The 24,049-nt window shown below is 41.6% G+C and overlaps 1 protein-coding gene across 1 annotated transcript in view; it reads right to left on the reverse strand.

The window, feature by feature from the left end:
* Positions 1 to 2,366: 2,366 nt before the first annotated feature.
* LOC123069976 (DENN domain and WD repeat-containing protein SCD1) overlaps positions 2,367 to 24,049 on the reverse strand; it is a 30,124-nt gene continuing 8,441 nt past the window's right edge. The window contains exons 8-31 of the mRNA XM_044492976.1: positions 22,969 to 23,189; positions 22,453 to 22,507; positions 22,280 to 22,369; positions 18,868 to 19,063; positions 18,388 to 18,505; positions 18,232 to 18,295; positions 18,075 to 18,119; positions 15,071 to 15,146; positions 14,896 to 14,969; positions 14,765 to 14,815; positions 14,156 to 14,313; positions 13,461 to 13,508; positions 12,800 to 12,857; positions 12,634 to 12,717; positions 12,316 to 12,547; positions 12,013 to 12,212; positions 6,020 to 6,084; positions 5,088 to 5,211; positions 4,812 to 4,993; positions 4,641 to 4,712; positions 4,378 to 4,538; positions 4,215 to 4,253; positions 3,277 to 3,485; positions 2,367 to 2,733 (exon numbers count right to left, since the gene is read on the reverse strand). Coding sequence (XP_044348911.1) covers positions 2,638 to 2,733; positions 3,277 to 3,485; positions 4,215 to 4,253; positions 4,378 to 4,538; positions 4,641 to 4,712; positions 4,812 to 4,993; positions 5,088 to 5,211; positions 6,020 to 6,084; positions 12,013 to 12,212; positions 12,316 to 12,547; positions 12,634 to 12,717; positions 12,800 to 12,857; positions 13,461 to 13,508; positions 14,156 to 14,313; positions 14,765 to 14,815; positions 14,896 to 14,969; positions 15,071 to 15,146; positions 18,075 to 18,119; positions 18,232 to 18,295; positions 18,388 to 18,505; positions 18,868 to 19,063; positions 22,280 to 22,369; positions 22,453 to 22,507; positions 22,969 to 23,189 — 2,718 coding nt within the window. The 3' untranslated portion in view covers positions 2,367 to 2,637. The remainder of the gene's footprint in view (positions 2,734 to 3,276; positions 3,486 to 4,214; positions 4,254 to 4,377; positions 4,539 to 4,640; positions 4,713 to 4,811; positions 4,994 to 5,087; positions 5,212 to 6,019; positions 6,085 to 12,012; positions 12,213 to 12,315; positions 12,548 to 12,633; positions 12,718 to 12,799; positions 12,858 to 13,460; positions 13,509 to 14,155; positions 14,314 to 14,764; positions 14,816 to 14,895; positions 14,970 to 15,070; positions 15,147 to 18,074; positions 18,120 to 18,231; positions 18,296 to 18,387; positions 18,506 to 18,867; positions 19,064 to 22,279; positions 22,370 to 22,452; positions 22,508 to 22,968; positions 23,190 to 24,049) is intronic.

Below are 24,049 nucleotides of genomic sequence, written 5' to 3' on the forward strand. Positions count from 1 at the left end.
TCACCCAAAAAAGTTGTTGAAACATACCAACATGTGATCTAGTTTTGAAGATCTCGTCACGACAGATGAGCTGATAACCCACATACAAACATCGTGGTAAATTTTCAACTCGGAAAAAAATGTTGAAAAACATATTTGGAAATTTATGTGTAAATAGTATGGCAATGTACGCACCGCGGACATGATAACTCGTGTAGAAACACCACGGTATCTTTTTGACACGTGAAAGAATTGTTGAAAAATATGGCCCAGTCACTTCTGTGAAAATAGCATCATAATTTACGCATAACAAAGATAAATCATATACAAACACCCGACAACTTTTGACCTAGGAACAAGGTATCGAAAAAAAAAATATTTCTAATAGATTTTGTGTAAATAGCATGATAATATACAGACCGTTAATATCATAACTTACACACAAACAATACGACAACTTTGTCACCTTGAGAAAATAGTTGTTGAAAGACACACCCTCAATAATTTCTAAGTAGCATGTATAATTATATATGGCAGGCGTGCTAACATTACTTAGCACAGGCATAGTAATTTTTTACCTTTTTTATTGAAAACATACGAACACAATGATCTAGTTTTGAAGATCTCATTACGACGAATTTAATGGTGAAATTGGATTTTGAATCAAAACAACAGTTTGAGCCACAAAACAATTTGACTTTGAAAGTTTGAAAAAAATATTTGCTGCCATCAGCAACTTTGTCTTATATGCATGCTTGTATAGGATTGACATATGCACTTGAAAGCTCATCATAATCATAAAAGACCAACAAATCAATTAACTCGCCCATTAATACACTCCATATCCAAAACATCTTATATTTACGAACAAAGGGAGTATTGGAAGGGCATTGTTAAAGGGCGTGTAATACTAAACTTACAAAGCTTCCAGAGATTGCATAACAAAATGACTGTTTTCATATATATATTTTTTATGAATTAGATGTGCATATAGACATGTTTTAGTGTGTTTTTTCACTCACTAGTAAATATGCCCGTGCGTTGCAACGGGAGACAAAAAATTATGGCTAACCAAATAAGTCTGACTCAATATCCTGATATATGAGCGTACTCTATTAACACAGTGGCTCACCATATTGCCATTTATTTATTTTCTCACCCTAGCCGATGATGGTCGCGATGTCCACGAGATCACAATGCATTCGACGCGGTAAATCACAAGGCTATGAGTTTGCCAGTGCATGTCACACTTGTCATTATGTTGCGCAAGGGAACGTTTAAAACTTTATAAGCAAATCTCATTGACCACGAACTACTCCCAACGCTAAGACATATAAAGACTTCCGAAAAACTAATCAAATCCTAGACATAAAATAATTTTGAATCGGTGAAGAATTTTACGAATTGACAAATTTTTTTTGAATTTTTTTATTTTCTCAACAAAATCATGAACATTAGTTTGTTTAAAAAAAAATTAATGTATGAACCGGTTTTGAATTCATTAACATTTTTTCACTCAACAAACATTTTTTGAATATATGAACTTTTTTAAAAAATTGGGGAACAAAATTTAAAAAATAAATATTTATTTTTATTTTTGTGAACTTTTTCTAAAATGTCATGGACAGTTTTTTTAAGTTCCCCAAATATGTTTTAAATACACAATCATTTTTTCAAAATCATGAACATGATTTTAATTCCCGACAATTTTTTCCAAATTGTGATTTTTTTTTGTAATTGTACAAACAGTTTTGCAAAACCACCAACATTTTTTGAATCTGCAAAAAAATTATGTTTTTCTAAACATCTTTTAATTCACATATATTTTGTAATTTCTCAAACATTTTTTTAAAACTCGCAACTTTTAGAATATTAAAATCCCGAATTAATTTAAAGAAGAAAGAAAACAGAATGAGAAAAGAAAAGACAAAAAAGTAAAATAAAAAAAACAGGGGAGTACAGCCCAGCACATGGGCCGGCCCATGAATGCATTCATTGATAGGACATGCGCGAGAAAAGAATGATAGAAATTGCAGAGGCTGGGGATCGAACCCTGGTCTCATCCCTAGAGGAGACCTCGACCTACCACTTTGCTACGGACCGATCTGTGATTTCTGCTCGTCGTGCCGCTCTAAAACAACGAAAAGGCGGCGATTTTTGGTCTAAAAAATTAAAACGTTTTCCCACTTACGGGTGACATTGGTGGGTAATTTTTACTAACTTGGAGGGTAATTTTGATGACGGACGACCAGAAACGATAGCCGCTTTATTAGTATATATATATATATATATATATATATATATATATAAATAATATATATATATATATATATATATATATATATATGTATATAGGTAAAGATAAAGATATCAGTCAATGTTGTCCGTATTAAAATATGCAAAACATCTTATATTTGTGAACGGAGGGATTACCTGGCAGGCTAGGGGTCACCTAGACCTTAAAATTAGACAAAATTTCGCACGAGGCATCAAAACAGCTTTTGAGATTACATAATGGATGGAACAAATAAAGTTTCTGTCTTATTTCTACAAGACGACCAAAAACAGAAAATGACATACAACATCACAGGGCAATTGACATTTCTTTACATGAATATATCCTAACCCCGCAAAAAAAAAAAAAATCCTAGTAATGTCTTAGATACTTGTGGTAGCATCCCACAGCCGAAGAAGTCCATTCCGGCCACCACTGCATATTCTTTTCCTATCCAGGTCCGAGGCTATACATCTCACCTGTCACAAGGAAAATTGAGGATTTAGAATGGACGACCATTTGTTCAACCATGAATGTTAATATGGCATCTTGGACATACTACAAACTTACAATGATGCTTACAAAAAAGGTGATTTTATGACGTGCCTAGGAACATCATATGCATATAGTATGACTATCTACAGTCATGCTTGCGAACAATTGGCCCGGTCGGACATTAATCAAACACATAGTTGTGCCAGGAACGTCACGGAGCAGACGTCAAGTATGAATAGTAATTGTTTCTCAAAAGATAAGTATGAACAAAATACAGATGTGGTACAAGCATCCTTGCTAAAAGCAGGCAGCTTTGCTTGTTACGTACAAAATAGTTAACAAAAGTGGGGAAAGACATCTATCATCTATGTGTTGAATTTCTAGTGCATGATTGTTACGTGCCTACTGCATTGCCCTGCTTGCTATCATGCTATGACCGCGATAGAAATCGATACAAGCCTCTCATTGATCAATATTGCAAACATGCTAGGAAGGAATGAATTAAACAAAGCAATGAGATGTATTACCACTGCAGACGTTTTCTGGGGAGTTCTATAAAGCTGCCATCCTGCAACTTTTGATCCTGTATTTGAGAAACTTCCGAATCGTTCTTGTGGTCGATGGAAAAGAGACATAGAATTGTCAGCAGCACCAATTCCAAGCCAGTGATCACCAGCACTAATGGACAGGACCGATGCCGAGTGAAGCGTCAGATTCTTAACACATTTTATGCCTCCTACAATAAAAATGAAATGTCCTGAGTTCCATTCACCAGTTTCTGCCACATTAACATTATATTTATTTTTCCATATACAAGTGTTTGTTCATAAAATAATAATATAAATTTGAAACCATAAAATGATGAAATGAGGCTACCATCAACAGATCAGTTAATGGTAAGAGGAGTGGCTCGTAAATTATAAAATTGAACATATATCTTGACACAGTAGTCTATCTTTCTTTTCTGGTAAATTTTCATGTTGTTATGGTGTCCAAGCCAAAAGGGTTCCACATATCCAATAAGTATGCGGGTTCCAGTAGATATGCAGCCACAGGTACTAAAAGGTCCACAATACACTGATTGGTGCTAAGTACTAATTACGAAAACTACTAACATGTCATCGAAGTCAATGACACATTCCATTGATGCTAAACTGCAAACTAAACATGCTGAATAACTTGTTCAGTCAATCATACAGTGCATAGGACTGCCGTTGCTAATAACACAGAACTATTTCCAATTTTATGTAACTTTGCATCCACCATTACATGGGTAATTACTGGAACAATGTGGATCAGTCATTAAGAAAACTCGTGCTGTAACACAGCTCAGTATCCTCTAGTGATAAATGCTATGTTTCCCTTTTGTACAAATAATGCAAACACATTAACTTTCCTAAATAAGGTACAAAAAGTAAATACAGAAAAACAGATGAAGCAATTTTCACAATCCATAATGCATCACCTTCGTTTTCCCAAAAACGTATAAGCCCGTCAGAGGAACCTGGCATATTAATTAAGGATCAGATACATATGACATGGAGAGAATTCTTTAATAGTGAATACACAGTCGATATGATTTGGCAGACCTCCCACCTAACTTTAAAAATAAGCAATGGGTCACATACCAGTGATAATTCCTTTATCCGAAGGTGAGTATTCAACACAAAGTATGGGACCAGCATGGCATGCTAATACAGCATCACATGTTCCCCGTGTAAGAGACCACACCCTAGCTGTCCAATCATCACTCCCAGTTATTATCGTTTCCCCAGTCATCCTCATTGATCTATAATCAACCAAAATTTGTGTCAGCATCTGTAGTAAATTACTGGTCGAAATCGCCAGCGCAGGAGAATGTGGATGCTCAACAGTCCAACAGAGGCATTACCTTATCCACTTTGTATGCCCTTGAAGCTTGAACATCTGCTTACTTGAACGAATATCCCAGACATGCGCCACCCTGATGAAATGACCTTTCAGATTAGAATGGAACAAAAGTTGTTCAAGTAAGTATTAGTTTAAAGCACTAAAAACATTTCCAAGTTAAAAAAGTACATACACATCTCTCCCAGCAGCTGCCAGAATTCCAGTCGAGTCATCGTATTCCATACAGAGAACTGCACTTTGACAACGACCCACGGTAGCAACACAAGTATCAGTCCGGACATCCCACATCTTCACCGTACCATCATGAGATGCAGTAAGAACACGTTCTCCTGAGAGCATCCGCACAGAAGTGACCTATATCAATGTCAATTGTGCATGAACATGCTTAGTAAGGGTTAGATATGGAGACAATGATATGTAAGTTACTACTATTGATGAAGAAGCTAACCGGTGCGTCATGGCCCTTCAGTTCTTCCAGAAGCTTAAAAGCTTGCTTATCCCAGACTATGACAGATTGATCATCACCTCCAGAAACTATTTTGCCACGATCTGAACTAATAGCCCGAACTGTCCTGCAAGAATTTAAGTGGACAGCAGTTAATCTAGACTGAATTTGAGTAGCCAAATCAGCATGGCAAGTTAAAGACCCTGAATACTTTACGATGCTGCTAGAAAGACAAAAGACCAATCAAAAGTACTTGAAGGTCTATGACTAGTCTGTTGATAACCACTACTGCGAACGTATCAGCCATAGACCATAAAAGACCTTACAACACTTTACAATTAATGTTACTGTTGTCCTATGATTATCAACAACTTTATGGATGAGAGCAAGAACAACACTCGTGCCAGAACCAATGCATGAATATTCTTTTTTCGTCGTACGAAAACAAGTGTAGAACTGATCCAATGCTCGGCCAAAAAAGGAAAAGGAAAAAAAGGCTATCACATTCCTTGGTTGAACATTAGACATAAAGGAACCATGCTTGAAAGGGCAGATATAGGGTATGCAACTATTACATGCAACCCCATGCCCATGCATTTGCAAGATGGTTCAAGTTGCATTATGCAAAAGACTCTCCAAATAACAGTAACAATGATACATGCTTGAACATGTATACTGAGAAAAGTCAACTGTTTGCTTGCATTATACAGTGTCTCGGATGAGCAATTGTAATTAGTTAGTCAGATTACTATACACCCAACTATGATACTCCATCCCAAAATAAGTGCCGCTGACTTGGTACAACTTTAGCACAAAGTTGTACTAAATCAGCGACAATTATTTTGGGGCGGAGGGAGTAGGATGTAAAATTAAGTTTAAACACAATGGTCACACAGCTGACAGTTCCATTGAGTAATGTGGATGACATTTTCTACCTGGTATGCCCTCTAAGTGTTGCTCGAAGTTCGGAACCACGCAAACTTGGATCCCAAACTTTTACCTGCATGCAAAATCACTGTATCAATCACTATCCACATTAAGGACACACATACGCACAATTGTTCATGAAGAGATTTCATTGTAATGCAGCATAGCTATAAGCACCGACCAAGGTGAAGATAATGAACAAGCATTGCGCAGATGTTACTGAAACCCTCAACTAGTAAGAAGCACTTAGCAATCCTTTTAGAGTAGAACAACCACTGTATTGCAAAACTTACAAAATCATGGGCTACAAAGATAGATGTACGTATTTTTGCAAGAGTTTGCAGAAGCACAAATGATGTTACCCAACATAGTACACGTAATACCAACCGATTACAAGCCTGCACAATTTTGATTGTTCAAGTATGGCTACAAGATAAGGAATAATCCAATTTTAATTTGGCATTCGATTCTTTTCTGGAAACTGGATGTGAACTGAGTGAGCAGTGAGCCATAACCAGCCAGTTCACATTTTCGAACAATTACAAGCCACTAGCAGGCGTTATACAGTTTGATATTGATCCTCTGTAGCGTGATCCTATGGACACAAGAAAAAGTAGATCGCACAGAAGCCTTACTATGGAAGGAAAAAAATATGCACCCAAGCTCATATGATCCCTCGTGAACAGGAAAATCATAAAAATAGTTTAAAAAAACTGAATTTTAGAGCATCCAGCCAAACCCTCAAAAGTGCTTAACTCCTCAAAATATTCCCTTTTTAGGAGTTGAGCCACACCTAGCCGAACCCTCAGCCGGTTTAACTCAAAAAAATTAGCCTGTGGTCAGCGCCTAAGATTTGAACGGCCGAAGCAACTTCTCAGCAAAAAACCCTCTCATATGCATCCAGATCGCTTGACTACCTACACCCCGGCGCCGTCTCCGCCAATTTCCTTTCCTCCGCCGGCCAGCACGCACGCTCGCCGACACCCCCACCGACCTCTCGGGCCATGTTTGATTAGCTCGCCGGCGGCGCCACTGCCGGAATCGCCACATATCTTCACCGTCACCGCCGCACTCTAGTGAGCGAAAAAGGCCACCGCCGAGCTTGGTTTCGTCCAAATCGGAACCGGTGGACGACCGAGATGCCGCTGAGCACCCACGGAAGAGCTACGTAGCGCCGGAATTGCGACCACGCCAGCGAAATTCCGAAAACCAGAGTATGGCCGCAGCGAGCTTGGCCGGCGACGGGCAAGCACGGCTTGGAGGAGAGTCTTGTTCCTCGAAGCCTGCAGACCATCCTCCAGCCCCCACTGTCCACCCGCAAAGTGTTCGACAAATTGCCTAGGTGCGTTTTTTTGGCTTTTTCATTGTGTTTTATTGTTTTTGCAATCAAAATCAACATCGAATATTCCATAGTGTACATGAAGAGGTTAAGGGAGATATTCTTCGACGACTCTTCGTCGGAGGAGGAAAAAGACGATGATTTTAAAATGGCCATTGTCAGGATCGTTCATGATACTTTCAGCGACCAAGACTAGGATCACAGTTCTGCCGCTTGTACATCAATCGCGATAGATCAGAAGGCCATGCCAAGCTTATGAAGGATTACTTTGCACCCAATTCAACCTATCGAGAGAAATATTTTCGCTGGCGATTTCGGATGCACCGAAGTCTCTTCCTCACCATTGCAAAAGTTGTTGAGGAGCATGATCCATGGTTTACACTTAGGAGAAGTGCATTGGGAGAGATAAGTGCAACTGTGCAAGCCCATTGATGAAGTATGTGGCGGCTGTTCGAGTGCTTGCCTATGGGTATTCAGCTGACACCATTGATGACTATGTCCGCATTGGGGAAGATTCAATCCTAGAGGCTGTTCGAAGATACACACAAGCCGTCATTGAGATTTATGGACCGGAGTACTTGAGGGCACCCGATGATGAAGACACCGAGAAACTCTTGAGTTTGAGTGAAGAATGAGGATGGCCAGGGATGCTTTGATCAATTGATTTCATGCACTGGACATGGAAGAATTGTCCTACGGGGTGGAAAGGTAACTACAAAGGGCACTCCAGAGATCCAACCGTCATTCTTGAGACAGTTGCATCAGAGGACTCTAAATTGGATACTCCTCCAAATGAAGTATTGGGAACATACACGCTACATGAATTTCATGCAACTTATTTCATTGCATCAACCATCATCCAAATGAAGTATCAGGAACCGTTTTCATTTAACTGCTAAAAATTGAGGAGTTAAGGTTTGAGGGGGCCTTTGGGGGCTAAATTTTAGGGGTTCGACTAGAAATTCCCTTAGGCATCAACCTGCTCATGTCTTCTAACTGCATGCAAAATTTCACGATGAAAGGACATCTGCAGTTCCCTGCACAAACAAAACAAAAATAGGTACTCTAGCAAAGGCTTTTTGGAGCACCCATGTTTTTTCTGCACAGGGCACCAGAGATGTCCTTTCGACACAAAAAATTGCATGCAGTTAGAAGACATTATCATGTTCGATGCCTAAAACTTTCAGATTTAATGATTTTTACTATTTGTTTTGAGTTTACTGTTCATGCAAGATCATATGAGCTCGGGTGCAGAAATGTGGTATGTATCTCTACAAAGACAAGTATTGAGAATATCAGTTTTTCTCAACAAAAAACATGACTAAAACCATATCTGGTATTTTGAAAGCATCTTGATTAACGTAAGTTTTCCTAACTTGCCTGGTAGGTTCTAATTTTCATGATAATGTCATAATAAACTTGCTTTTTCCTTGAAAAAGTTTCACCACTTAGATTGGTAAAAATTGGAGAGGTCATCATACTCTGGCCCATGATTCGCTACTGGTGTGGTTGATACCAGAATTTAACAATCTTTCCCTAATAATAAAGCACGGATTGACTCCGTGGGTTCACCGTCACAATACGCTTTTTTCCCATGAATTTACCCTTTCAGTTTTTTTTTCAACACATTCATATTTTTTCCAAAATCCAAGGTGGTACTAATCTATTTATATACTGCCCGTCCGTCCGTCGTCATATTAATTGTCTATTCGCTCGTTCGGGCCGTTGTTTCAGCTGCCTAAGTCAACGGGCCAAAATTTATTTTAAGGGCTGCTAAAAACGTTCGCCTCACAACCTGCCCTCCCATCTCTTCCGGCTGTAGCAAACAGAATTTGTGCCAAAATTTCCAATCCAATTCAAATTAATAGTCCCACCCCGGCACTTTACATCAGATTCTAACAACTTATATACGTTCCAAATTGCAAGAACCAACAAGCCAACAAGAAAAGTATGACATATAGCCAATCAAAGAGGAGAGATTCATGAATCCAATAAAAGAGAAGGCTTGAGAGAGAGCCCAAGAAACCGGCAGCCGCAGTGCACGCAGCCGCCGAGGACGATATTGCAACGGTCTAACGAACTCGAGGCAGCGTCTCCAATCACCGCCCCGCCGCCAGATCAAACCCAGCCACCACTAGCGGCGACGATACGAGTTGAGCGCGAGGAGCGCTGCCGGAGCAGAGCCACGGTGGCAGCGGGCACTGGGAGGAGAGAGCGGCAGAGGAGCGAGAGGCACTCGGGCTGGAGGCGACGCTCGCCGGTGGACAGCGGCAGGGGATCAGAGGACCAGGAAAACGAGGAGTGAGAGCGACTCTGGGTGGGCTCTAGGGTTTATTGAGGAGGCCGACCTGGGCCTTAGGCTAGGCGGCGGTAGTTTAGGTTGGCTTTGGCCCCTGTGCTGCTACTGTCTTCTTTATTTCCGTTTCTCCACTCAATTGTTTTTTACAGAAATTAGAGAGAGGTTGCCTAAAAAAAGAAATTAGAGAGAGGGGGAAGAGAAGAAAAGAAATAGCCAGCGATTTTTAATTTTTTTTGGAACCTTTTTACATGGAGCCTACAATTTATACTTAGCCCATATAAAAAAGTTACATATTTTGGAAAAGTTGAATTCAGACCCATTTGAGTTTCCGAAATGTGTATATTTTTGGTGGAGCTCTGATAATTGCAGAAATAATTAAGAGAAATGTTTGGAGTGGATTTTAGAAAAGGTTTGGAACGAATTTGAAAAGCCACTTAAATAAAAAGCTAGGTTCAAATGATTTTATGAAAACGTTCATATTTAGCTGCTTTACTCCCTATTTTTATTTCAAATGCATTTATTCATGTGAATGCCTTCATTTCTTAATATACTAGACGAATACCCCGCGCGTTGCTGCGGGAGTTTGTATACATAAATACTGCATTGAAAAAGTAAGGAATGGAATGTGCCACTGATTCGCCAGATTTTTCATGAGTTTGACGCTGACGAAATATGCAAAATCCCCATCCCAAGAGCAGAGGCAAAAGATTGTGTCGCTTGGCACTATGAGAAGAATGGAATTTTTTCGGTTAGGAGCGCTTACAGACTGGCTGCCTCCACACTCCAGACCCAGCAAGCAAATCCTTCAAGCTCAACACGAGATGCAGATGACCATAGCATTGGGACCTTATTTGGAAAGCGAAAGTACCGGCAAAAATCCGGATCTTTGCATGGAGGATAGCTACGAATACCCTCGCCACAAAAAATAACAAATGCAGGACGACACTCGAGGTGGATTCGATCTGTAATATTTGTGGCAATGGTGAAGAGAACGAGTACCATGCGGTAATTTCCTGTACTAAGAGTAGAGGCCTCAGGGAAGCCATGAGGAAAGAATGGCACCTCCCACCGGAGAAATCATTCAGATACACCGGAACAGACTGGCTGCAGATGCTCCTTGACCCTGAATCCGAAGAAACTCGCGCTAACATCCTATTCATTCTCTGGAGATGTTGGCACTTGCGGGAAGACTGCATCCGAAACTCAGGAAAGGAATCAATCGTTGGCTCGGTACAGTTCTTGACTAGGTACGCAGAGGAGTTCCGAAGCGCGACAACATTGCGGGATATATATAAAGATGAGAGCCTGGGAGCTAACAGTGGACAGGGTGCGAGCCAGGCAGAGCAAAAAATTCAGTGGTCTGGACCCCCCATGGGATCGATCAAGTTGAATACTGACGCCTCTTATATGGCAGATTCAGGCGAGTCCGCTGCAGGAGCCGTCGGCAGAGACAGTAAAGGAAATGTTCTCATCTCTGTCAGCCAAAGGATGTCGCCATGCCGCAGCGTCGAGGAAGCAGAAGCGAAAGCTGCTCTGCTTGGTCTCAACAGACTCATGAGAGTTTATAGAGGTCCTCTGATTTTGGAACTAGACAGCCAAGTGGTTGCAAATGCTCTGAAGATGGGGGACTGCTCTCGTTCCCCTCACTATGCGCTGCTCATTGACATCAAGGAAGCTCTGAATAAGTTTCAAGCCCACACCATTAATCGTGTAGGAAGATCATGCAACACCCTGGCGCATGGGCTTGCAGCTGTGGCCAGAAGTACAGGAGACCAGGAGATGATCGCCGACGTACCTGAGTGCCTCCGTCAACTCATGTCTTCAGAATTGTGGCTACAATAGAGTAGTTTCCCTGCTCTAAATCTCAAAAAGAAAAATCTAGCTAATGTCTTTACGGCTCCTCCTATAGCATGATAATTTTCTTATAAATATTTTAGAAACAAATGTGTACCTCTCTGAGTAAGTCCAAACTGAAGAAAAAAATGATGCATGCTATATTTTTCTTTCATTGAGCATCGGAGTGAGTTGCATGCACGCATGCATCAGTTCTTTTGGGTTAAAACAAACATTACACGTTTTGCATGCATGCTTCCGTTACTGCATGCGCTTGGTGGAGGAGCTCTCAACTGTAGATCAAATGGCTATTGTAGACTGATCTTGCGTATCCAACGGCTAAATTAATTTGGGTGATAATTTCATGTTGAGCTTGATAAAATTAGTTGTTTAAGTTTTAAGCATTACTGGCATGGTTCACTGATCTATGTGTGGTGTGATATTTCTCCCGTTGCAACGCACGGGCATTTGTGCTAGTTACGCTAAAGCAACGATAGCAAATAAAATAATTATGACAGCATAAAGCTAACCGTGCAATCCGTGCTTCCACTGATGAAAAATCCAGCATCTTCACGATCACCAACAAGGTCCCACACCTCTTTTCTTGTGACACAATGAAGCGCAGTAATGGCAGCTGTGTGTCCTCTAAGGATCCTCATATTTGTTTGAGTTTTCTTCTGCGCAGCAGCTAGGTCTGTTTTGCCTGCAGTAGCACCAGCCTTTGTATCACCTGAGATTATCCAAGTCATATTAGGGACATATGGAGATGTCAAGATAATATATTCTCCATTTAGGTCCTCAAAGGAGGAAAGGTGGGACTAGCTTAAACTTACTGGCTCGATTGAAGGAGCTAGCTCTTAAGCTTCTGTCCCTACTGAACATACTGTGCACCCAACTTCGGCCTAACACGGATGCCTCAGCAGGTTGTTCGCTTTCATCAGATATATCAAGCGCACGAGGGGAGGCCATGCTATATGATGGCGGTGGTTGGCCTTTTCCTATAGGGACCCCCCAATAGCCAACACGAAGTTGTTGCAGATGTGTGAGCAATGCTCTAAGTTTGATCTGAGGGAAGTTCAAAATAATTATTAAGAAAATACATTTTACAGCGGGCATTTATCAAGACACTGTCATGTTCTAGTTTGACTTACAAGCTGCTTATACCCTAAGTTGTTTCTCTCTGCTATTTTCTCGATCATATTCCAAGAATCAATATCAGGTAATCCCAATCCAGCCTACATTATAGACAAAATAGAAAGTCAGGATAGTAAAATTTGATTGCTTGACAGTGAATACAAGACATAACCTGCTAAGTACCATGTGAGTTGCCATGACAATGAGCTGTGCAGTAACTAATGTTACATAATTTGTTGACCTGTTGAAACAGAAAAATACACAAGAGATAAGATCATAAGATAACAAGTATAAATATTGGAATTTTCTTATTGTATTGATCGGTGCTACCATTATCACATCCATGGAATGCGCCTTGAGCCCTGTGCACATTATCTCAGTGTACATTGATTGCAATAGGTTGAGAGAATGTGCAGAAACCTCAAGCACTCACTGGTTGAGATAGTGGGAGCACCCACCCATACAAGTAAAAGGAGTTTCTCCCCACAGTAGATGCATTGGTACTTTGCTTGTCCCAATTTTTTGTAAATACTGGAATTTGTCTAGTAAAGAACAGATGAACGTTGACATCAACACGTAATATTTTCCACGTTTTATTTCAATCAATTTAATGCAATTTTACAAATCTGCTATAACAGTACATGGTTTTTCTAGTCTAGAAGATACGCGGAGGCATAAAAAGGAAAAATTACAGTTATATTGCACATACTGCACAACCATGTACATGTAAGATATTCCTTACTGTTCATATTTTTAAACCTGCATCAAGAATTTCTGTCTAATCATATGTTTGCAAACTAATGCATGATGTAAAGGCATATACATAACTAATTCAGAAACTTACTTGTTTGAACAGTTTTCCATCAAATATTCAAAGTAGCCATCCCAGAAGCTGCCAAAGAAAAACAATCATGTATACTATCCATACCATAGATGGACGCTACAACAACTCTAACCCTAGATGGACACTGAATGACTAAAATTACACATGGTAATGAACCTATTAGAAACACAAATGAACACATGGCAATAAACCTAAACAAACAGAAGAAAGGAGAATGGATCTCCCATCTATTAAGAAGGGTGTGATCCACCTGATAAACTTAAAACTTACTCCAGAGACTGTGATCCACACAGGCCGATGAGTAATCATGCTGCTGGCGATAGACAATGTTTGTTTGAATTTCATGTAACTTATTTTGATTCTCCTCACTTTTCAGGATTGCCTTATTTTTTACTTATGAGAACTGAACCTACACGCTATTTGTCAATTGAAGCCCCAAAGTTATATTTTAGTCCACACACACACACACACACACTCAGCTTACTTCAAAACAAAGCTGCAATGACATGACAGGCACACACACACACACGCTCAGCTTATTTCAAAACAAAGCTGCATGACATGACAAGCTAATGTGCTGTTCAAGATCGACGTAGCAACACTTTTAGATTAGACAATGACATGGCATATGGATTGCACCTTTGAATACTAATCTTAACTTACGAACGAATTATCTCATGCTAGTAACGACATACCGAAGCTCCTCCCAGACAGATAGGGATAACAGATGACGCTGGACATAGTCTTGAACATTGTTTGGGTCCTTCCTGTACATTTCAGCAGAAACTTCAAGAGCATCTCTAATGGTTGACACATCATCGCGAGAGCTAGCAAGAGTTATAGCCGTTTTAAGCTGCATGAAGAGAGAATGATGAGATTCTTTGCAAGAATAGACACGACAGAGAAAAGAAGATAAGCATATTGATAGATCTGCATGTACACACACAAAATGCAAGCTTCATAAGATTGTAAAGAAAGAAGCTAGGCGTAAGTTCCATAGTAGTGAAGTGATAATTAATTGGGTACGAATACGATTCCTATTGAAAACATCGGCACAAATATAGCGTTATAATTTTATAAGCTTATAAAGGCAGTACCCACCACCACCTGATACAGAAGTCAAATTTTCATAGCAATGAAATTATAAGTGATGAGTTAGCACAACTAGTTTGCCGACTTACCTACATCTTAGTGACCAGCTAAATATCATGGCAATCACCGCCTTGAACATGAAAAACTGTTTGCAAGAACCAGTACTTATACCATGCAGAATGTGGGGCTATGGAATAAGAAATCAGACTCACCAGTTCTTTTACAGCAATAAACTGCTCATCAGTCAAGCGGCATTGCCAACCCTATAAGGTAGAAAAGTTACTTATGAAGTGGATCAGAAAGTAGCAAGGTATACATTATGTAGTTATAAGATTCAGATTACAGAATGAATGTGCTCTCTGATGCATTCAACAAAGCCACTCCCTCCGATGCCTTCTGCATCAGACTCAATCAAAGCTGCAAAAAGGCAACAGAAATCATGTTGAGCAAGTAAGACATATATAGATAAATGTGTTACACAATGACAGAATATAGTATAAACTGAAACTTCAAGATACCAAGAATGGTTCCATATTCGAATGATGAAAGGGGATCCTCAGTTGCCCCAAGTCTCAGAAGACGAAGCCATAGTCCCTGAAGATAAAACATGCAAATAACTTTAGCATAATATGCTTAGTAGGGAATTTTTAGTCTAAAATTCTCTATTAGGAGAGGAGTTTGCTAGAGGCTGGGCAAGGCGAGTTTCCTGTCATTATGGCCATAGGTCGATTGGTGAGGATGGCTCTTGACCTCGCAGTTGACGGATGCAGTGCTCATACTGTAAAACTTGTATTTTAGTCGTTCAGGCTATCTTAGTGTTTTCTTCTTAATGAAAATGGCGCGCCTCCTTTCTCTCTCAAAAAAAGTGATGCACTTTCTTTCTCTCAGAAAAAAATGACACTCCCAGGCATGTTTGAGAAACAAAGTTTGCAGCGCAGAGTACAAAATGAAACAACCTGAACAACACTGCTTTAAATTGCAGACTGTAATGGTTCTATCGCGATTTTAGGCCTCAAAATGTTATATTTATGGCATTCCAGCTTTAGTGGTAATAGCAATCTACTGAAAATTTACACAAAACAGAGGCGGCTGCACACTTGCTACTTTCAGGCACGGCCATGGCTAGGCTTTTGGCTCAGAAAGGATTTAAATGACATCAAGTCTCTTAGCGCTTGTTTGATTGGTCCGTGGGTTTGCCTCACTTTTCCACACTCCATGTTAGCTAAGTTTGACCGAGTAGGCATGTTTTTGGTTCGCAGCCGCATATTAGGAAATATCCATTTCTAAAGTTGGGGTCCCACTCCATAGAATCAGAGTGTTGTGCGAGAGGGCCGCTGCCCCATCCCGAATTGACATAAATGAACAGGTTCGACGTTGTTGTAATTGATTACACCTTTTGTTAGCAACTGAGTTGCAGGGGCAAATGATGGTGTAGGGTGGGTTATAGCGCCCCAGGCCGGATCATAGCCTGGCACGGCTGACTCGGCCCGCATGATAAGCCAGGCGGGAATAATTTGGCGAGGCTGACCCTGCGCATGTCGCCAAGATCCAGGAGGGATCAGCCCGCGAGGCTTATCCTGCCATGCCGTCAAGTCCAGGTGTGAGGCTGATCCTGCCCCACGTCACCAAGATCCAGGCATGACCACCCCAACAAGGCTGACCCTGCTCAGAGCATGGTTAATAGTATAGCCAACTGCTGGCTATATGATGTTGTCATGTCATATATAGTCATCATTTATAGTCACTCATACAACAAGGTTAGCTATAAGGTTGGCTATAAGACTACTACTTTTTTCCACCTTCTCTATATCCCTTTCTTCATATTTATTGCATTTGCCTAGGAGTAGGAATATAGCTAGGCTCTTGCATGAGAGCCCACTCCCACCATTTTTCCATGTCTCTCTCCTCCACATAGGCAAAAGTGCCATGTAAGCGGGCTATAAGCCCATTATTGTACTTGCTCTCAAATAGCCAAGATGTGAGCAATCCCACAAGCATCAAGTAGTTAGTTGCAATCAAGGTTGGAATGCTCAATGACACAGAGTATGGTGAGTCAAGGCAAAGTGTAGCACTCATATTGTTGAACTAGCCTTAGGAGAGTGCAAGAAATAGAAGGATGGTGGAACATTAAGATTTGATGCCATATCTTTTGAGAGAGCTCACGACCAAATAAGCCTATCGTCGTTTCTTCTTAGTGGCTGTTGGTTTTGAGCCATGGGAAGAAATTTGGAAAACTTGGGCTCCATCTCGTTGCAAATTTTTCGTTTGGCTGGCCTCTCTTAATCGATGTTGACTGCTGATCAATTGGCTCGTCGAGTTCTCACCCGGAAAAATGCACGCTCTGTGACCAGGAGGAGGAAACCATACAACACTTGTTCACTGCATGCGTGTTCTCTAGAGAAGTTTGGTTCTCTCTGCTATCCATGGTTGGGTTACAACAGCACACTCCAGGGCCAAATGATTTTGCTTTTACTGATTGGTGGCGCCAAGCAAGGCAGCAAGTGGTTGGACAACATTGCATTCGGGGGGGGGGGGGGGGGGGGGGGGATCTGGCCATAGGTTGTGTGGTTTGGGTTGTGGTCGAAGTAGTTTCCTGCTTTCTTTCTCAGTGATTGTCCTTTGTATTTAAACTCTTCCTATTGGGCTTGTATGAGTCTTATTAGACTCCTTTCTTTCTTAACATAATGATGTGCAGCTCTCCTGCGCATTCGACCAAAAAAAACGATGATCAAAACAATCAACTCACAACCTAAGGGTCTAAAAAAATTCAGCTGAATAATTTCCCTACCGCTATTCAGGATTATTACTTCGCACTTCCGAGTAAGAGTTCTAAGTTGCAATTCCAACTTGGATACAATCCTCTTTATTTTACTGTTTCTTGTAATTTTCACAGTAATTTAGTTGAAGACTGGTACTCCTTCCATTTTGCTATTTGTCCACAGCCCACCAAGCGCACAGAACAAGACACTGAATCTAAGATGATAAATACCCATGCATACCCCTATAAAATGACATGCTAGAACCTCTTAACTTCTTCCGAGTCATAGAGTGAAAAATTACAGTTGCTACACTTTTGATTCCCTGAAATGACATATTTTGCACAGAGACACCCAACACCATGAAAAGTTTATCGCAACTAGCAATACGTACAGGGTAGTAGAGTACTCTATAGAAATATAAGTCGTTATGGCTTTTTACAAACTACAATGCATGCTATTGTCTATGTTTTCAATAAAATATACCAGCAAACAATTGTACAAGATAAATCCAACAGATTATTTTCAAATAGCCAGTCATATACTTTTACAGACATAATATGTTAGTATCAAAAGGTTGATCAGGCAGATCCCACTGCAATCAATATTTAGGGATGGTATATAAACATGGCATCCAATAACTTCCACTATACTTTAGAACATCCTCAGTACCATTCTTTATGAGCAATACCACAAAACCATGATAATCACAATTTAGAACATGGTAAAATATAAATGAGAGCAGTGAGAATGATCAGATAATTACCTGGAGCTTTACTTTTATATCCAGAACCATCCTTTCTCTCTCTGCCTGTATAGATCAAACGAAGATCGTTATTATTTTAAGAAAAGAAAAGCTACTGTGGCATGCATGTACAGAAACAATGGTAGGGTTTATTCACATAGCAGTATGCATGACTTACCGCCCTCTCTCTGGGACTCAGACTTTCTGCCTTTGGACCTCCACTGATTCGGACAGCAGGAGAGCTGAAAACAGATGTCAGTTGATATTGCAGTTATAGACTTATAGTTACTGGAAAAGGTTAACGGTGAAAAAGCTTGCAGGCCTGTCATCGTACCTTGGTACTTGCTTACTAGCCCCACCAACTAATGCTAGAATTGATTTACGCTTTTCTTCTTGTTCTTCTGTTCTTGCATTTGCTGGAAAGCCTTTATAACAGTGCCTATTGCCTGGTTCTGCAGATGCGTTTATGGCTAATTACCTTCCCGAATAAAATGGAAGTGCAGCACTAAACAGATACCCCACAACCCAGGCATTACAAGTCAAAATGAACCTCGACATGGAGAAAATACAACAGTTACATGGTTCCTTCAGTTAAAGTGTTTGAACAGTTTTGGTAAAGAGCTCAAGTTGTTTACAATCAATTCCTACACCGTAATGTATTAGACCCAATAAAAAAATGCACGGTCATCTACACAATCCTAAATAATTGTGTTTCTGAGGTCATCTAATGCTAATATACATAGGGTTTGAACTGTTAGAAACACAGTGATGGAGAGAACAAGTGTTAGGCAAAAAATAAAATGTAGATGGGTACCTGAACCTTCGATCTCAGAATCAGCTATTGTTATGATCTCAGGATCAGCAACATGAGAAGGAAAGATGGCCAGAGGGCTTTGTCCTCTCCCAGTTGCATCCTGCAACTTATCAAGAAGGTTATTGGTGAATTCTTCTGTGTTGCTGCATCTTTCCAGATAATCCAAGAATCCCTGAGTCTCTATAAACTGCATAATCTGCCAAACAAGCATCAAGTTTATAGTTTGTTAAAGATATGACCAAGCTAGCTATGCAACAACGATGTTAAAATGCAAACACATGATTTAAGGTTAGGGTACACTTTAGTTAACTGTGTGTATGCTTGCCCTACCTAGCTACGAATGATATAAAACTGAAGTATATTATAACCAGCAATACTAAATTTAAATTAGAAGAGCTGTCGTGTTACAAAATAGGTAGGCTATTGTGAGCAACAAATAGAAGTCAGGAAGCATCAGTGGAAAATCAGAAATACTGAGTTATGTCAGCAGGATTAATAAGGTTAAGAACAATTATCAATCACCAAAGCACTTGGGAGATGTTTGGTTCGACCAATTTGTATCGTTATCTGGCTACACCGGATGCTGATACTGTTAATCACGTTTGGTTGGGCCAGCCCGTAAATGAATACGGGGTAAACAGATTACGCCTTAAGTCTCGGACGTTTCTGCCCATCCCAGACCGGAAACAGATCCCGTTACCGCTTCGCCTCCGGTGACGGTTCCATGGATCGATCCCTCCGCCCTTGATCCCCTTCGCCCCGATTGTTCTACGTCAAATCGAACGGCACAGGTGGTGGCGATGGAAAGCCAATCTCGGCGGCACCATGCGAGGAACAGCACAATGGCGGCCGCCACCATCCGAGGAGCAGCAACAATGGCGGGGGCCGCCGACCCCCTTCCCGATCCCCTTCTCTACTCACGGTGCTGCTTCTTCAGGCCCCATGTTATTCTTCTCCCATGTTCTCCTCCGCTCTCTAGTTGTCCTTCATCTCCCCTCCAGTTTTCAGTTGTATTCAGGTTTTATTGCACAAACAAACATTGTGAAGTAAATCGATACCCTTACCGAAAAAGGGTTTCCCCCCGCTTTATATATAAAGCAACCATCACCGATTACAATCATCGCAAACAACTCAACACCACACCACACCACCGCACAACACACCCAAGGCCGGATACAGTAAAGGAACAGCCACAAAGCTGAGTTCGGCGAAAGTAGGCCTCCAAGACGGCACCTTCAAGAAGGGGAACGACACCGAAGCGTCATTGCCGCCGGATCCAAAGGATCATGGTTTTCACCTGGACCATCCGAAGGGGGAGAGTATCCACGGCGACGCCTTCAGGAAGGAGACAACGCCCACGGACGCCGCTATCGTCGGCCCAACCGAAGCCGAGCAGGGGATCTCCCCTGGCACGCACGCTCCACCTTCAAAATGCCTTCGATCGCCAAAGCACCGGCCGCCATGCCGCCCGAACGGCCATAGCGACCAGCCCACACCTGAGCCACACACCCCGCCCACAAGCAGTGCGACTACCACCACCGAGGCCGCCGCCCCGGCATCCAGCCCCCCCCCCCCCCCCCACCACACACACACACACACACAACCACCACGACGGCTAATGGACGCCACCGACTGGTGAGAGGTAGAAGGCACCTCCTTCCACCCCAAAACTGACCCTTTGGCGGGAAGCCAGACAGATCCAGGCAGGGAAGGGTCGTCGGCAGCCGCCGGCCTCATCCTCACCGTAGCCACTGCACCGCACCGCTGGGGACATGGACCACCGAGACATCGGCACGGTCAGGAGGCTCCCTGCCTCCCTCCCCGGTTCACCCCCACCACCTCCGGCACCCCCGCCGAGCCGCCAACATCCACCAGTCGGCCGCCACCGTCCGTCACAACCACCGGCCGACGAGCAAAGGAGAGAGGGTCAGGCCGCCTCGAACAAAGCTGCCGCAGCCCGCACCGCCCGCGGGGCAGATCCAGCTGAAGCCGCCGCCGCCGCCACCCCCCGCCATGCATCCGCCCTGCACCACCTGCGTTCGGCCCTCCACGCCCAGCCTGCCGCTCCGCAACACCGCCGCCGCGCCCGCGCCGAGCCCCCACGAGCGAGAGAAAGGGCCCCGCCGCCGCCAGCACCCACCGGGCTTTGCCCGGCGGCGCAGACAGGTGGCGGTGGGGGGGGGGGGGAGGGAGAGGGAACGCTCGCGGCGGCTAGGGTTATCCCCTCGGTCGCTCGCGGGAGCGGCGCGAGGGTAGGAAGGAGAATGTCTCGTTAGCGAGGCCGTACCTCAATCGATACCCTTACTGATTAGAATCAAACAAAATAGCAGCTGAATCGGTTACGCCCTTCTCCATTGTAACGTCATACCAGTCCTGTTGCCGTTACCATTGTGTGAACCAAACACCTCCTTGGTAACTAGTTAATCAGATGAAATCTAAGTAAACTCTGATTTTTGGAATGTGTCAACTCCATATATGCAGATATAAGACTAGTGATGAATGTTGAACAGATCAACAACAAAGGAACCAAGGGACCAAATTTCAGGACTCGAGTGACAGATGTAACTTTGCATACATGTTGACAAAGCCCATCTAGCAATAGGTTTGACCTGTCTGGAATGGCACATAACTATTGTATAAATATAAGTATGCAAATGCATCGCCACAAACCTGGGATGTCCACTAATGTGCATGTACTCTCCGTGTAAATCTGCCTCCTAGGAGGATTGTACCAAACCCCTTCTTTTCAATGCAATGAAACGCAAAAGTCTTTTGCGTTTTCTCAAAAAAAAAAAATGCATCTATGGAATAAGGTGCACAGTTGTTATTTGTGAGTAGCTATTTTCTCTGTCTCGCAAAAGGGGATTCATTAGTTTCTTTACAAATTAATGAACCATAATACGGCATGACAGACTTCCATGTTCTCTCGAGGATGATCATTGTATACAGTACACGCTGTCAATGGAAAGTAGCTTATGTGCCATATAGCTCCATTTATATTAAGGCCAATTCCTGAATGTATAAGAATAGTGTATACTTAAAAACACCCTTATACATGGAAAAGCTTGCAGAGGCAAATCATTCGCTGAAATGACAGATTAAATATTGGAATAGTTCATTGGACTCAAGTTCATAGACAGGTCTTATGTGACCTAAGTTTATGAGGGCATTATTTTGGTCCCTAAACTTCAGAGGTAAGCCCAAGTCAGATATTCTGAGCACTGGCAGCTGGGTCAAACAGAAACTTAATAAATATACCACTCTTTTAACAGAATGGAGAACATTTTTACTCGCTTCCAAAGTGTTCAAAATAGACGCAAACTAAGTTGGGGAACCAAAAGATACTTTAACAGATTCAACTTTCGTTCCACGATATACAAAGATGTAAAGTGCCAATGTATTGTAAGCATACCATCGACATGGACTCGACAGGCTGATTAGTTGCTCGAGACCGTTTTTTAAGGAATGCTTGAGCATTGAAACCGGTTGGTAAAGCATTATCCTGACAAGCAAACCTCTTGAGTTACCACCAAAGAACGTAGTAGACAAATAGTAGTCAGAAAACTTATTAGAGTGATGACTTACAATGAAGTTACGGTAACCACTCATAATCTGTGCAAAGAATCTCAAGAATATCAGCCTGCAAAAAAAAAAGATCCAACTAATAAAATAGCTCCCATGATGCCCACTGGAGAACAAATAGTCCTAAATGTAGATCATGACTGAAGACCCAGAATAGTCTTTGGGGTTAATTCAGGATCAAACCATGCAACAAAGAATCATAAACTCCCTATCTGATTAGTGTCAAGCATATTTTCTTTTTCTCTCAGTTTCCAATTATTTACCATGCTCAGAATGGTAAGATACAAAATAGTATACATGAACTGATTCTGAGCCCGTTCTCATGTAAATATACTTGTGCAGGCAGCCATGCACTATAATTTATCTATTCATATTGTTGTTTAAACCACTAGGCCTACTTCCAGTTGAATGCTGCTACCATTATAAGCCTACTTTCAGTGGAGTGCTAGCACAAACATCCTATTAATTAGCAATTGCGCACAGATACAAAGTAAACATTAACATGTAGCACAGAATTACCTAAGCTGAAAATCATGATCTTGCCCCCATGATTTTGTCGCGGTCCTTAAAGAATAGTCACCCATACTGCCAAGATTGATTTTCATGTAATCAATGGCCACAACATTGGGCTGTAGTAGTTTCAATATCTCACCACGCAAGAAACTATGTTCGCTTTCGGGTATAGGAGGAATGTCTTCCGTGGTTGTTATCCGATTGTATTCGAGATCAACCACCACTACCTGCAATTGCATGCATTGCCATTATCACAACATCATGATGCATCATAATGGTAAAGTTTGAGAAAACAAACAAGGAAAACGCAAGTTTGCATTGGTTGGCCAAACTAACAAAAACTTGGAGCAATAGTGAGACATCATTCTCATAAAATGCATTCAGTATATGCAATATAAGAAGTTCTACATCTAAGCGCATGGTGTATAGAATAAATAAATGCAATTCAACTTCTCTTGTTAAGGCTAGGGTACGGGTACTCTTGAACATTGTTTGTTTACAAATCAGTGTGTTGTTCTCATTGAAATTATTCACGCGCCCAGAAGAAAATCCTGACTTCTCAAAGTTCAGACTATGATGAGGAACAATAGATGAGGAAAAAAAAACAGATGCCACATCTGTTTGACTACTTCTAGATACTTCCACTCTAGTGTAGTATTTCTTTTTCTTTTTTTTACCCTACCTGCTGTCTCTAGAGTTCTCTAGTTATAAGTAGCTGTGAGTAGAGAGGTGAATCCTAAATAATGTTTTCTAGAGTGTTCCAGCTATAAGTTGAAGTATGTGAAGGCTTCCCAAAGCCCTATAAATAGAGGTCCTCACCTCTACTTTGGAACCCAGACTATGTACCCACTACCTATAATAGAACGTGTTGTTCTTATCTAAGATCTTGGAGTAGATCTTGTGCTCTAGGAGTTCTGGATTGAACTCTTGCTGCCATATCGGCCTACATTCGTCTCTAGAGCAATATCTAGCGCAGCACGTTGAAGCTGTTGCTTGAACACTTGTGTTGTACGCATTGTAGCAGCAAGGTGGAGTTGCTCCTCCACAACCTTTGTGCTGCTTCAGGTGGCATCAAAGCCTCGTTGAC

The sequence above is a fragment of the Triticum aestivum genome, chromosome 3B, assembly GCF_018294505.1.
Source record: "Triticum aestivum cultivar Chinese Spring chromosome 3B, IWGSC CS RefSeq v2.1, whole genome shotgun sequence".
Taxonomy (NCBI): Eukaryota; Viridiplantae; Streptophyta; class Magnoliopsida; order Poales; family Poaceae; genus Triticum; species Triticum aestivum.